Source organism: Phaseolus vulgaris, chromosome 9 (genome assembly GCF_000499845.2).
Source record: "Phaseolus vulgaris cultivar G19833 chromosome 9, P. vulgaris v2.0, whole genome shotgun sequence".
NCBI classification, from domain to species: domain Eukaryota; kingdom Viridiplantae; phylum Streptophyta; class Magnoliopsida; order Fabales; family Fabaceae; genus Phaseolus; species Phaseolus vulgaris.
The window spans coordinates 14,806,240-14,821,514 of NC_023751.2; the positions used below are offsets into that span (position 1 = coordinate 14,806,240).

At 33.2% G+C, this 15,275-nt stretch overlaps 2 protein-coding genes across 3 annotated transcripts; both read left to right on the forward strand.

Moving 5' to 3' along the window:
* Positions 1 to 6,592: 6,592 nt before the first annotated feature.
* On the forward strand, positions 6,593 to 9,874 carry LOC137820310 (G-type lectin S-receptor-like serine/threonine-protein kinase SD2-5). The gene has a single exon (XM_068624309.1). It carries the CDS (start codon positions 7,316 to 7,318, stop codon positions 9,758 to 9,760), a length of 2,445 nt encoding a protein of 814 aa, XP_068480410.1. The 5' UTR covers positions 6,593 to 7,315; the 3' UTR covers positions 9,761 to 9,874.
* A 457-nt stretch (positions 9,875 to 10,331) lies between these two features.
* LOC137820311 (putative L-ascorbate peroxidase 6) lies at positions 10,332 to 14,336 on the forward strand. 2 transcript variants are annotated; one of them, XM_068624310.1, is made up of 10 exons: positions 10,332 to 10,539; positions 10,639 to 10,738; positions 10,835 to 10,962; positions 11,530 to 11,600; positions 11,782 to 11,824; positions 11,905 to 12,001; positions 12,308 to 12,391; positions 12,710 to 12,831; positions 13,224 to 13,290; positions 14,043 to 14,336. In XM_068624310.1, exons 1-10 carry the CDS (start codon positions 10,401 to 10,403, stop codon positions 14,143 to 14,145), a joined length of 954 nt encoding a protein of 317 aa, XP_068480411.1. In that variant the 5' UTR covers positions 10,332 to 10,400; the 3' UTR covers positions 14,146 to 14,336. The 2 variants fall into 2 exon arrangements, with proteins under 2 accessions (XP_068480411.1, XP_068480412.1); XM_068624311.1 differs by having other exon boundaries at positions 10,347 to 10,539; positions 10,645 to 10,738.
* The last annotated feature ends 939 nt before the right edge of the window (positions 14,337 to 15,275 follow it).

Genomic DNA, 15,275 nt, shown 5'->3' on the forward strand with positions numbered 1-15,275 from the left:
GTTGAAAAATGAAGTTGTTGAAAATTATGTGATGTTCTCTATAAAAGTCTAAAGAGATTAACAAAATTTACATATATCTTCGATCTTACAAATTCATGTATATTTACAATCATTGACTTGAAAAGACGCATGTTTTGTTCTCTTTAAAAAATTAAATTAATTTCATATACATCAATAATTCAATATTTTTAAATAATATCTTAAATTCAAGTTTTATAAATAAAAACATTTACAATGGCTTAAAAGAAAACGAAGTTTTTATTAGAAATTAATTTTATATTTTTTATTAAAAAATAATTTTATATTAAAACCTATGTAGCACAGACACAAACACTGATACGACACGGACACCGACACAGAGATACGTAAAATCTCTAAAATGTAGGACACGAATCTATATATTATATAGTTATTAATTATATAAATTGACAATAAAGATGGATGTGCACAAGTATGTTACAAATTATTTTTTTGAAAGAAAAAGATGTTTTTCATTACTGATTCACAAATGTTTGTTTCTTATTTTTATAATCATAATAACAATTTATACAATAAAATTTGAATTTTTAAAAAATTAATGTATTTTTTCTTTTTAAAATTGTGTTAAAACTGTATTAAAATTGTCATAAATTTAATAAATACTTTTTTAATAAAATACTTAATAGATACGTATCCTACATGTATTCATACGAGTGTCGATACACCATTTAAGAAGAGTGTTCGAACTTGATAGATTAAAACACAAAATTTATTTTATGAGAATAATATCTGATGAACCGAAGACAAGTTACAATAGAAAGAATGGATGTACTCAGCATTTTCTACTTTCATCTGTTACACGAACTTTGACCCTTTCCTCACGTTCGTCCAACTTTGCATTAATATAAACCAAACTTGTTAATTAGGTTTTGTACCAGTGCGGTTACAATGCTTTGTCCTCAAATAAATAAAACCTAATTTAAAAATAATGCAATGCTATTTTACTCGTTCAAATTAATAAAAAAACATTTTATAAAAAAAAATATTGAGTTTTTAAAATACAGTACTATTAAAACAATTATCTTACATGACTAATGACTTAATCTAACTTAATCTTTCGGGTCCCACATTCCTTCAACACACCAACCAATAAATTGCAATTTAAGTAAAAGAAAAGAGAGAGAAAAAAACAAAAACAAAAGTCAGAAAGCATGTTGCATTATAATACTGTCTGTCTAAACAGTGCATGTTTTGAGATTCATTTGCATTTGCAATAAAATACAATAACTGATTATTCCAACGTTTGTATTGGCTAATGCATACGTATGAATGATGAATCACACAGGTGTTTCTGACACGTGTTAAAAAAATACATAAACTATGTTCAGCTAATTAGTTTTATACTTTAATTATAAAAATAAGTAAATTTTAAAAATTATTAAAATAGATAAATCGTATACATTTTATTATTTATTTACAGTAAAGTTGAAATTTAAATTTTAAATTTACACATTTAAATAGTTATTTAAAATTTTATCCATTTTATATATAAAAATAAAAAAGTCATAATAATAATAAAAGCTTTCATGTTAGACATCACTATACAACTTGACATCTCAGCTATACTGACACCTTAAGTAACAACAACCATTTGTCATCACATGAAAAAATAAGTATATTAAAAAAAAAAGAAAATAAAGAAAAAAATACAAAAATACAAAAATATGGGAAACTATACCAAAACTCATACCTTAACAAAAATGATACATATGTAGACTATATCCATTAATAAATAATTATAATAACAGACTATATGGTAGCCTCTTATACCAATGAAAATATTTTCTATGAATAAATCATAAATTAGTCAACTTATCAGCACACACATTTCCGTCACAAAAAATATAAATAACCATAAATTTGATTTTTCCACAGTAATTAAGACAAATATTTCATCGACTCCGAAGCATCCAAAGAACATTGGTCTTAGCAATAAATGCAACACAAACCAAAACATAATCACATTTCAGCCAGACATTAGTACGCCCCATATTTTGAGTTCCCCCCATAACATGTATAATCTCATAAAACTAATCAATTAAAGTAGTCTAAACTTAAAAAAACGTAGAGAAAACTCCAAAAAAATTATTTCATACTTCTACGAAAAATACTTCCATAACAATCTACATATATGACTCTCCCACTATTTATCTTTTGAGTGAATGATACATATTAATTCAGAATTTAAATACAAATAAAATATATTATAAATGCTGAATTTAGATATAACTAAAGTTAATTTATCTAGTACCACGACTATAACTGCAAAGAGGATTACAGATAAAAATACTAGGACGAAGACAGCAAAATATGTGACGAATGATTTTTTTTTTGATCAGCAACAAATTAATGAAATAAAAGGAACACTTCAGGAGTGTCCCAACCCTTATACAAAGAAAGTCATCTAAGATACAATGCATAAAATAAAGCAATAGAAAAAACAATACAAAGTTTAGCTAGAAAAACATAAGCTTGAAGCATCGCATGTATCCTAGAAAAACAGAGATACCTACACCTGGATAAAAAAAACAGCACGTGCTGTCACAATAAGCCCAATCTGCAGTTTTTAAGAATACCTATGTTGTAGAAGCCACCGAAAACAAAACTTCTCCTACCTTATTGAATATTATCTACTCACTTCCCCCTTTCACCGACTCCAAATAGCATATCAGGGTGGCATCTCATAGTCCACTGTCATACCTTGTTTTTGATTCCAAGTCTTCCTTTCTAAACTTTCCTCTGAATCTGACATACCCCTTCCCCTTTACAACCTACCCCCTTACATTCAAAAGACAAAAACATCAGAAACTCTAATTCCCCTCCGTTTAGGCACCATCATGACTTCAAATGTTCCTCCCTCACATCTTTCGCCCTGCTTAACTCATCTGCTATGGTTTAGGAGCAACCCCCTGTGCCCTGAATCAGACTAAAAAAATACTAGATTTGTCACACTTTTGTATTGGAAACATCTTGCTAGGTTCTGCCATGGAGATATGATTGCCATCACATGGTTTCTGGCTCCCCTACAAAGAAGATAGAATTAGCATTTTATACATTGGACAGGGTTTAGATGCCACTCCGCAAGAGAGTAATTAAAAGACTGCATCCTATGTTTCATCCATGACTAGGCTCTAACTTGTGCTAGATGAAAAATTTCATCATCATCCACTACACCATTTTTGAAGATTATAGAGTTCCGCTGCTCCCAAAGACATCTCACCACCGCTACCCACATGCCTTTCCACACCATATTCTGCTTGTAATTGAAAGCTTGAAAGCTGAACTGCTCCAAATGACATGTCAGCTCCCTATGTTGAGCAAAGACAATTCCCATCCATCTAAAGCATTTATTCCACACACGTTGAGCTACCGAACACTCCACAAATAGATGTTGTACTGTTTCGTTGCCACCCCCACACAATACACATAATTGGTTGTTTATCATCACCCCTCTCCTCATTAAGTTTGTCTTTGTTGGAAGTTTGTCTAGAAGGGCCCTCCACGCGGTTACCAGCACATTAGGATACGCTTTAACCTGCCAGAGCAAGTTAAAGATTGCATTTGGGCCATCTGTAGAAGATTTAGTAAGTCGTTCATATGCCGTCTTCACCGAAAAAACTCCAGATGTGTCCCCTTCCCACTTCTGGGAATCCATCTCTTCCCTGATGAGTTTGGTTCTGCTTATCACTCTTAGCAGCTCATCTACTAGTTCAGACTCCCACTGAAACCTATACCTTCTCCAACCCAGCGTCCATGTCCACTCATTGTCCTCCCATATTCCCACCTCAGACACCTTTGATTCCTGATTCAGCGATATAGAAAACAGTCTCGGAAAGGAATCCCGTAAAGTCCTGCTGCCAGTCCATGCGTCCTCCCAGAAACGTACCCTATCCCCATTCCCCAATTTCCAGCTAGTGGCACTGTGAAACCAACTTACTTCTTCTTCCTCACCACAACTCTTGCACAAGTCTTTCCACCACCAAGAGGAATTCTTCTGGTTGTTACGGCTTGGATTTGAATCCATACCATACTTAGACAACAAAATATCTTTCCACACGCCTTTTTCTTCACTCATAAGTCTCCATTTCCATTTTGCTAAAAGTGCTGCGTTGAATTTCCTGATGTCTTTGATTCCCAGCCCTCCTTCCTCCAGTGGTCTGCAAATTTTGTCCCAACTCACCCACGGTATTGGCCTATTCTCCCTTCCCCATCCCCAGAGAAATCTTCTTTGGATTCGTATAATACTCTCACAAACCATTTCTGGTGCCTTGAAAAAAGATAAGTAATACAACGGTAATGACGTAAAAACCGATTTAATTAAGCAAATTCTGCCAGCCATAGATAGAAACCTCCCCTTCCAAGCACTAAGTTTTGTGTTTAACTTTTCTATTATCATCTCCCAGTACTTCTTCCTCCTTGGATTTCCTCCTATCTCCAACCCCAGGTATTTAAAGGGTATCTTCATAAGAGTACAATGTAGGCTCTTTGCATAGACTTCAAGAGTCTGCTCTCCGACATTAATTCCGGTCAACTTTGACTTGTGAAAATTTACTTTCAATCCCGACGCTAGTTCAAAGCATCCGAGTATTGCTTTTATGGTAATGACATTGGAATATAGGTCTTCACAAAAGAAAATTGTGTCATCCGAATGATAAAGGAATAGAGAACAAGACTTCACCCAAATTAACCAATTCCAAGTTAGTTATAATTTTCATCAATTGTATTTGTTTCTAGGTTTCTTTCACTTCTAAGAAACCTTATTATTATAAAACAATAATTTCAATTTCTATTTATGTCCTTCATCCTCCTTTTTAGGTTGTTTTTGAATTGAGGAGTGAAAGTATGGGGATTTGAGGAAGTTGACGTGTAAGAAATTGAAAAAAATGTGAAGAAGGTGAATGTATTTAGATTGATGTATGTTTTAGTGGATTTGTGAAAAAAAATTATTGAGATTTATGAGTAATGTGATGGTTTGAGAGTATTTTTTTTTTAAAAAGGTATAAAATGTAAGATTACAAATTTATCCTTATTTTTAAAAAAAAATAGAATAATAAAATATTAGGTATTTTTATCTAAATTTAGATAAATTAAAATTATTAATACTATAATTCAGTATAGTTGAATAATTAATTTTTTAAAAAAATACGAGTTATTTGACTAGAAATAATTTACATGTCAAATTTTGAATATAGATAAAAAATTTAAATTACTATATAGAAATAAATAATTTAAATATTTGTAAATTTAAAAATTATAATTATAAAATCATTTTTTATTAAATGTAAATAGTATTATTATATCTATAATAATAATATAATTTTTTTATTATAAATAACTATTTATTTTTTGTATTAAAAAATTATTTTATTATTAATCATTATTATTTTATTTTATTAAAATATTTGTATTAGTTAAATTTATTTAGGAACTAATATTTATAATGAATTTTATTTTTTATTAATGAAAAATATAAAAAAGTGAAATCCTAAAATAAAAAGAGATAAATTCGAAAATAGTCCTGAAGTAATTTTTATATTTTTATATTTTTTATTTTAAGAAAATAGGATACGTACTCTTCACACTTATATTCTCCCATTATTTTCTTCCATAAAATCATGAATCTAAATAACTGTTATCTTCCTAATTTTTACTTGTGCAGAATAATCCATGCATAGAAACAGAAACAAAGAAACTTTATGATATGGTAGTATCTAGTGAGACTAAATTTAATAATACTGTTAACTTTAACTTTCATATAATGAGGATTCTATTTTTAATGATTTCTTTTTATTCTTTGCAGTTTGATCCTAGTATTAGTTTTCCTGATCTCTTTTTAATTAAAGAGCCATTTGTAAAGTTGTTAAATTGAAAAACATTATCGATTGAATATATATATATATATATATATATATATATATTTTGCTTCAATAAAATACTATAACTTAATAGATATATTAATGTAATCATTTTAAGTTTTAATAAATTTTTTAATCTTTAAAAATACAATAATGTAATTATTTTTTCAGTTGGAATTGAAGTTGATAGTTTTATAAATCATCACTACAGATTTGTTATAAATTATATTATATCTAATTGAAATCATTACTATTGTTTTAATTTTGTTATTAATTGGATTAAAAATATTATACTGTTACTTTAATTTAATTAATTTTTGTTAATAATAGACCTAAATAAATAATGAAACTTACAAGATCATTAGGCCTATTTTTAATATTGTTTATTTAAAAAGTATTAATCATTGTCCTCTCAATGAAAAAAAACCTTTTAAGTTGTTTTCTGTGTACAAAAGAATCAGAACACAACCACCAAGCGATAGAGTTGTTTAATTTAACTATGTCAGGATTTGAGTTGAACATTGAAAAACAGAATTATCTTGACTAATGAAAAAAAAAGTGATTATAAACTTATTAGGAAAAGTAAAAAAAAAAGGTGTTGATGTTAAGAAATTATGTATGAGTTAGAAGTGGGATGTAAAATAAGAGGGATGCAGAAAGTTATTATCTTAATATTTATGGAATCATGGGTCAATCCATGAATCCAAAACAAATGAATTTAAAAGGTAGAAGACAGCTTCCTTAAATGCTTTTGACGGTTCCAAAACCAGAATTAGCTGTAAAGTACAGAGGCAACCAAAGTCAGATCCAGTTTGGAAGCATTTCAATCGACCACGCTGCTATATACAACTACAAACTCATTTCATTCATTCATTGTTCTGCTTCCTCCCTTTCCTTTCAACTTGTTCTATCTACCTCACGTGCCACAGACACTCAAACAAACACACTCACGGTCAAACCATGAGTACTTTCACCAGTTGTCATTCTTGACTCTTTTTCCCCTTCTCTTCTCTGCTCCTCCATCACCACAAACTCACCGTGCCGTATCCACCCTTCCGTTCCACACTTCCCTTTCAATCTCCCTCTCATCCAATGCACTTTCCATTATCTCACCTCTTCAATCACCATTCATTCTATTAAAATTCATCTTTTACTCTTCTTCATTGGTCAGTTAATCCTCTATTTTTCTTACCCCTTTGGCTGTCTTCATGTTCTCTCCTTTCTTCTTTCTCCTTATATTACATAGCATTGAATGAAAGATAAAACTGCCAGAAAGATCTTCTCTTTACTTCTTGTTCTCTTTTGGGTTGTTGGGCTCATACCGCTAGCGGTTAGTTTTTAGTTTTTTGTTTTTGCCTTTTCTTTCAGATGAATTTTGTTTCTTTCCTGTTCTTTTGATTTCCATTTGCTGTTGAGTGAACATGGGAAAGCATCGGTCTTTCTTGCATATTGTGGGCACCGTTCTCCTTTTGTGCAAATTTTGTTTTGCTGCGAATCAATATACTGGAAGGGTCTTACCCGGAGGAATAAAGGGTTCTCAAATGAATTGGATTGACAGAAATGGTGTATTCCTCGTATCAAACGAGGGGCAATTTTCCTTTGGCTTTGTCACCACAGCGAATGACACCACCTTGTTTCTACTTTCAATCGCCCACCTGGCTACTTCCAGGGTCGTTTGGTCTGCTAACAGAGCAGTTCCTGTTGCTAATTCCGACAATTTTGTGTTTGATGACAAGGGCAACGCCTTCTTGCAGAAAGATGGAACCGTGGTCTGGTCTACGAACACAAGCGGCAAAGGGGTTTCTTCAATGGAATTGCGTGACACTGGGAATTTGGTTTTGCTTGGGAGTGATAATAGTACAGTGATTTGGCAAAGTTTCGGCGTTCCAACAGATACTTTGTTGCCAACTCAGGAATTCACAGAGGGAATGAAACTCGTCAGTGATCCTAGCAAAAACAACTTGACCCATATTCTTGAGATCAAGTCTGGTGTTGTTGTTCTCTCCGCAAGCTTTGGAACTCCGCAGCCTTATTGGACCATGCAGACGGACAGCCGCAGAATCATCAACACGGGCGGCGATGAAGTGGCTTCGGCAAACATTAGTAAAAACTCATGGAGGTTCTATGACAAGAGCAAATCTCTGTTGTGGCAGTTCATTTTCTCTTCAGGTCCAGACTCAAATGCGACTTGGATTGCTGTTTTGGGGAGTGATGGCTTCATCACCTTCTCTACCCTCGGCAGTGGAGCGTCAAATGCTGCTTCTGAAAAAATTCCCGAAGATCCTTGCGGTATTCCAGAACCCTGTGAGGCATACTCCATATGCACAGCTAAAAGGTGTAGCTGCCCTTCTGTTATTCCTAATTGCAAAACTGGTTTTGACTCTCCTTGCGGTGGTGACTCAGAAAAATCCATTCAGTTGGTTAAAGCTGATGATGGACTCGATTACTTTGCGCTTCAATTCCTTCAACCGTTTTCCAAAACCGATTTGGCTGGTTGCCAAACATCTTGCAGTGGAAACTGTTCCTGCGTTGCTATGTTCTTCCACAGAAGTTCGGGAAATTGTTTCTTGTTGGACAGTGTAGGAAGCTTTGAGAAACCTGATTCTGATCCTGGTTATGTTTCTTATATCAAGGTCTCGAGTGAAGGAGGTTCTGGCTCGGGTTCTGGGGGCGGCGGAAGTGGCAATAAGCACACCATAGTTGTTGTGATCATTGTCATGATAACCTTGTTTGTCATTGGCGGTCTGGTCTTTTGGGGAGTTAGATACCAAAGAAGAAAGCAAAGGCTGCCCGAGTCTCCTACAGATGGTTCAGAAGAGGCCAATTTCTTGGAGAATTTAACCGGTATGCCAATCCGTTACAGCTACAAGGACCTTGAAACTGCCACTAATAACTTTTCTGTGAAGCTTGGGCAAGGGGGTTTTGGGTCAGTGTATAAGGGAGTTCTACCAGACGGAACTCAAATAGCAGTGAAGAAATTGGAGAGCATTGGACAAGGAAAGAAAGAGTTCAGGGCTGAAGTTAGCATCATTGGCAGCATTCATCACCTCCATTTGGTTAGGCTCAAGGGATTCTGTGCTGATGGAACTCACAGGCTTCTTGCCTATGAGTACATGCCGAATGGCTCCTTGGATAAATGGATATTCAAGAAAAAAAAAGGTGAGTTTCTGTTGGATTGGGATACCAGGTTCAATATAGCTCTGGGAACAGCAAAAGGGCTTGCTTATCTGCACGAAGATTGTGACTCCAAGATTGTTCATTGTGACATCAAACCAGAAAATGTTCTGCTGGATGAACACTTCATGGCCAAGGTTTCGGATTTTGGGCTGGCTAAGCTCATGAACCGAGAACAAAGCCATGTTTTCACAACACTGAGGGGCACCAGGGGCTATCTTGCGCCGGAGTGGATAACAAACTACGCTATATCAGAGAAAAGCGATGTTTACAGCTATGGGATGGTGCTGTTGGAGATCATCGGGGGAAGGAAAAACTATGATGCAAATGAGTCTTCAGAGAAATCCCATTTCCCAACTTTTGCTTTCAAAATGATGGAAGAAGGGAAGCTGAGGGATATTTTTGACTCAGAGTTGAGAATTGACGAGAACGATGACAGGTTTCAATGTGCTATCAAAGTTGCATTGTGGTGCATACAAGAAGACATGTCAATGAGGCCATCTATGAGTAGAGTTGTACAAATGTTGGAGGGTCTTTCTACTGTTCCTAACCCACCAATCACTTCTTTCTTGGGTTCTCGCCTTTATGCCACTGTCTTCAAATCCTCCAGTGAAGGGGCCACCTCTTCTGCTCCCTCCGACGGTAACAGTGATGCTTACCTCTCTGCTGTTCGTCTTTCAGGGCCTAGATAACACTTCCTCACTCTTCTGTACCCTTCTCATGCTTCCACTCCTACATTTTCTTTAACTTCCTCAAATTTTGTAATATATATAGTTTACTCATAATCACCCTGCAGTTCTATCTTCCCTTCTTTTCTTCATTTTTTATACCTTTTCGATCATCACCATCACAACCTATAACGCATGTGAATACTACTTTTCCAGTTTTCAAAATTCATTTAACACTAAAACAACACTTCAAAAAAACACAATCCTACAACTGTGGAAATCGTATCTAGTCATCGAATAACTAGAACTTTTATATTCTTCTATTTTTCTTCTATCACGGTTTGTTTTAAAAATATTCTGTTATTCTAATATTTGGAAACTTTTATATTTTAGAAAATAAATTATAATTATAAATAAATAAATAAAAACGAGAACAACCGCTTGGATATAGAAGTAATTTGCAAGGGAAGTTTATTATTATTATTCGTAAAAGAGAAGAAACGGATTTGTAAATATAAAATTAGAATAATAATTAATTATTTTTAATTTTAAAACGTATTGTGGGGATATATTTTTATAAAAAGCTAAAAATATAAAAGAAAATGTATACTGGGAGTGAAATAAAAAAAAGGTGCGTTTGAGTGTGTGGCGTGGGGCAGCGATAATGAGATTAGGTGTGAGTAAGCATGTTGTGCGGTGCTCAATCGGCACCGTTTCAGGCGACTCCAAAACCCATTTTCCCGCCAAATCCCAACGTTCATCTTTCTCAACTGTCAAGTTCCGCTCCGACAATGGTTCGTCAGGTGAGTGAGAGAACAACCTTGAACCAAATACTCTCTCGGACAAGGTTGTTATTGCGTTTATACTTTACAATTTCTCAACACGGTAACTGTATATCGTAGATTTAGCGGTTTCTAGTAGCAGCAGGAGAGAGCTGATCTGCATAGTCACGTGGCCATGTCTTCTTCCTCTCGTAGGTTGTCTCCCAGCCAACGCCTTGCAGTAAGTATGTATATAATTAACTTTGGATGTTGCGCATGAAGATATTCGCAATCACAATATTACACTGATGTCTTGAATGCTTTGTGGTCATTGAAGAGCAGGTGCAAAGGAATATCTTCTCATTAAAGAAGAGGTGAGGAAGGTGTTGTCTAAGGGAAAGGCAGCTGGGGTGCTTCGATTGGTTTTCCACGATGCTGGAACCTTTGACATCGATGACAACACAGGTATGTTACTCATGTTAATCCTATGACTCTAAGTTCCTGTTAATTTTAGCAGTTCTTCCAGTTTTCTAGCAAAACCCAATGAAATTTTTACTGTCTTGTATTTAATACATGTGAGATATTTGTCTGAAACGGTTGGATATTATCAGGTTGAAAATCATCTTCGGTTTTGGTACTGGTTAAAGAGTTCAATTGGCATGTTGTGTCAGTGTCAACCAACCAGAAATTATCATTAGTTTGAGTTTAAAAGTAGTTATTATACATGATGGTTTGTAATTGGAACGTTATCATGTAGTTTGAGTTTAAGTTTCTATGCCACGTCTCTCCGTTACCTTTTCTGTAACTCCGTCTCAATAGTAGTTCTTGCCTTTGCTCATCGGTTGAATTCGTTTAGGTAAAATTTCACAAGGCTTGAGCTAAGAAATTAAAAAGGAAACTATGCGGTCTCCTTATTATGTTTTCTTGGTAATAGTGTCATCATCACCAGTAAACGTCAATTTCCTTATTCTTATTATGTCAAAATGAATGTGTGTGTGTATATATATTTATGCACTTTCCATTCTTTTGTAGGTGGAATGAATGGTTCTTTAGTCTATGAACTTGAAAGACCCGAAAATGCTGGCCTGAAGAGATCAGTAAAGGCATGCTCTGTCTCACTATTTTTTGATTCCCCTTCTATCGTAGCTCTTTCTGTTACTATTTTGAAGAATTCCACATGATAGTATGTTCTATAGTCTAAATTACTTTATTATTAAGATAAATATTTTATCTTACATTTAACTGCCAAATAATATCTCAGCGGATGTATCACGTATTTTTTAGGTTCTGCAAAAAGCAAAGACTCAGATAGATGCTATCCAACCAGGTTCTTCTTCTATCTGGTAACTGCCGCTAATAGTAAGTGGTTTTGGTGTAGACCAACACGTTTTCATTTACCTTTCCTAGTATCTTGGGCGGACATGATTGCTGTGGCTGGAGCTGAAGCAGTTGAAATATGTGGAGGTCCACCTATCCAAGTTTCACTGGGCAGGCTAGATGCACTGTAAGATGCTAAGTTTCTAGTAGACTTGTACTCTACTTAGTATGAATTGCGTGACAGGCAACTGGTTTTTTCTTAACAGGATGAAAAACAAGCAGTTAAATGTTAGTTTTGGTTGATTAGGTTCTCTGAAAATATTTTTTATCCAATTATTGAATTATGTTCAATCTGTTGTTTAATGAATAATCAACCATTTTTCAGGAAGAAAAAGAAAATCCTCCAAGGGATTTTAACTCATTGGTTTTCACATAGCGAAGAAACCTGGTTTTTTCTTCTATCAAATAATATTTGCATTCATTTTAATGATAGGGTGCCTGATCCAGAAGGGCGACTCCCTGAGGAATCTCTTAATGCTTCTGCTTTGAAGAAATGTTTCCAGAGCAAAGGCTTATCGTGAGTATGAGAAAAACTTCTAATTTACTTTGTATTTGTGTTCTTTTAAGTGTTATTTATTTGTACCTATTTGCAACCATACATAATCTAAAAGCTGTCTGATTGCTCATTACGTGAGAATTTTAGCACTACAGAGGCAAACTAAATATTATATCTTATAAAGTCTTAACTTTAGACCAGATTAACAAGGCAATAAATATAGTGATTTACTGACCAAAAAATCACTGATCTGTCAGTTATTGTACAAACTTTTCAACATATTTTACCTGAACTAATCTGTTTAAGCATCCTCTTTCTCTTGGAGCTTTTCTTCCATAGAACACAAGAACTAGTGGCATTGTCCGGGGCACACACTATTGGAAGCAAAGGTTTTGGAAGCCCAAATTCTTTTGATAATTCATATTATAAGATCCTTTTGGAGAAGCCATGGACGTCTTCAGGTAATTTTACAGCTGATCTCCTCTAAACATTGTGTTTGTATGTGTTGTAAACTTCCAACCAATCATTGTTTTCTGAAGCAAACAAAAAGGAAATGCAGGAGTTGAATGCATGTTACTTTGTTAGGCTTAGCCACTGGATTAATACTTCATTTTTGTCTAGTGTGCTCCGGATCTTAATGTTCCAATCAAGTTTTTCAGTTTCTTGGCATCAAGCGTGCCTTTCCATAAACTACTACAGATGGCATAAATATCTGTTATTGTGGGTAAAGTTGACTCGGGCCAAATTGACAGCTCTACAATCATTTTTCTGGATAGACCTGACATGTTTTTTGGTTTGTTTTATCATTTTTTAAATTATTATTATTGTGATCTGCCTGTTCTCTTTTATGCAGGTGGTATGTCGAGTATGATTGGCCTTCCTTCAGATCACGCCCTTGTTGAGGATGATGAATGCTTAAGGTTCCATATCTCTTGACAACCTCTTATGCTACACTTATATGAAATTGACCCCCACTTTTTTTTTTCTTTTCTGGCTGAGCACTAAAATTTTAGTTCAAAAGTGTTAAATACTTCAAGTAATGTGAAGTTATCTGAAATGATAAAACAATTAAAATGAGAAGCATTCCCTTTTCTTATTTTCCAAAATTCAAGAAAATAACAGGTGAGGCAAATAATTCATCAATTGAGAACAAGTAACAACTGCATATCAATTGGTAATGGATAAGTTATGTCAGTTAGATTTCTGATACTATAATTCGTATGTTTTCATGCCCTTGTAAACCTGATCCTTGTCTCTGGTCTGGACCACGAGTTTACACACAATACTAAACTTGAAATCTGAAATGTCAATTTTCTAACACTAAGGTCATGTTCCCGAGCCTACATGCTCCTTTTCAAATGCTTATTTTATAGTTGTTTGTTGGCCCAGGGACTCATTTCTGATTCCTTTTTGTCCATGTAAGCAAACAACGATGTGCTGAGAACAATATAGTCTTGTAAGTAAACTAGAGTCAGTATTGTCCATAAAAATGTCCATCAGTCATGTATTTGGGAGAGAAAGATATTTAACAAAACTTTTTGCTGGACCATTTTATTATATCTTATTATTGATGACTAAAAATTCCCTTGCACGTTACATATGTATAGTATATTTCTGCTAATTATATTTTCCTTAGTGTTCATCACTTAAGACAACTCCATTGATTGAACAGATGGATTAAAAAATACGCCGACAGTGAGAATCTGTTCTTTGAAGATTTCAAAAATGCGTACGTCAAGCTGGTGAATTCTGGTGCTAGGTGGAAAAACATGTAATTCAGGAGTTGAATATTCTAACTTGTATTGAAGGGGCAACTTGCATTTTTATTGACCTGCTAATAGTGTTTATGCAGAGTTGCTTTGCTATGAAGCATGTGCATGCAAGGTCAATAGATTTCATGCGAAAGTCATTTAAACACAATTTAAAGTGTGAAGGCATGGCATATAGAACAATTTTTTTATGACCACATTTCCTCCTTTAAACACAACCAATCAGAACTTAAATATATATATATATATATATATATATATATATGACTATTAAAGTCTTCCAGTTTAATTATAAAGTTTTAATATTTTCCTAACATTGGATGGTTTAATATTTTAAAAAAATATTTATTATAATTTCGAATACTTGGATAATATAATTATTCCTTAAGGAGGAAATTTAAAGTTTATTCTATAAAAAGTAATGCAATATTTTTAACATAAATTTTAATTATTTACTACATTAAATATTTGTGTAAGAATAACATGGAGTTTTTTTTTTACCAGAAATAACATGATATTTTATCGTATTAAAACAATTTTATTGTAACAAAACATTTTCAGGTGAATTATTATTTCTCGAAACAAACCAAAAAACAATATTCTCAAATGAAAATTCTGATCTCATCAACAAACAAACACTTCACTAATGGCATGCTAATTGGTCATCTAAATAAAAATGGTCCCTGTTAATTTATCCAATATTACCTATTATTTATTTTAATCAGTATTGTTTTATTTTCATTTGAACTGAACATAAATGTTTTACTAATATTTGAAGGAAAATAAAAATTATTATTAACACTTATTACAATTGATAGTTGTATTTTATACATTAACACTTATTACAATTAGCATAACCTATGTTATTTTATTGATATAATCTAAAGAGACTTTTGATAAGATGAAGGTAATTAATTAGTGTTAACTCAATTAAAAATTATATAAAAATGTTAAACTATGTTAAAGTTATTCTTGTTTTTTTTTTTCTCAACATATAAATGAATAAAAATATATGAGAAATAAAATAAAAAATACCGAAAATATTCACCTTATCTTTTTTTATTAAACAACCAACACTATTTTCACTCCTGTTAAAAAAATTATTTCCTTTTCATTTTTATGCTATCCAAATTATT

Bases quoted from the DNA above. Each gene is read 5' to 3' on its own strand.
- LOC137820310 (XM_068624309.1), top strand. From the start codon at position 7,316: ATGGGAAAGCATCGGTCTTTCTTGCATATTGTGGGCACCGTTCTCCTT.
- LOC137820311 (XM_068624310.1), top strand. From the start codon at position 10,401: ATGAGATTAGGTGTGAGTAAGCATGTTGTGCGGTGCTCAATCGGCACC. The intron at 10,739-10,834 runs GTAAGTATGTAT...TGGTCATTGAAG, and splicing joins CTCCCAGCCAACGCCTTGCA to AGCAGGTGCAAAGGAATATC. The intron at 11,601-11,781 runs GCATGCTCTGTC...CGTATTTTTTAG, and splicing joins GCCTGAAGAGATCAGTAAAG to GTTCTGCAAAAAGCAAAGAC.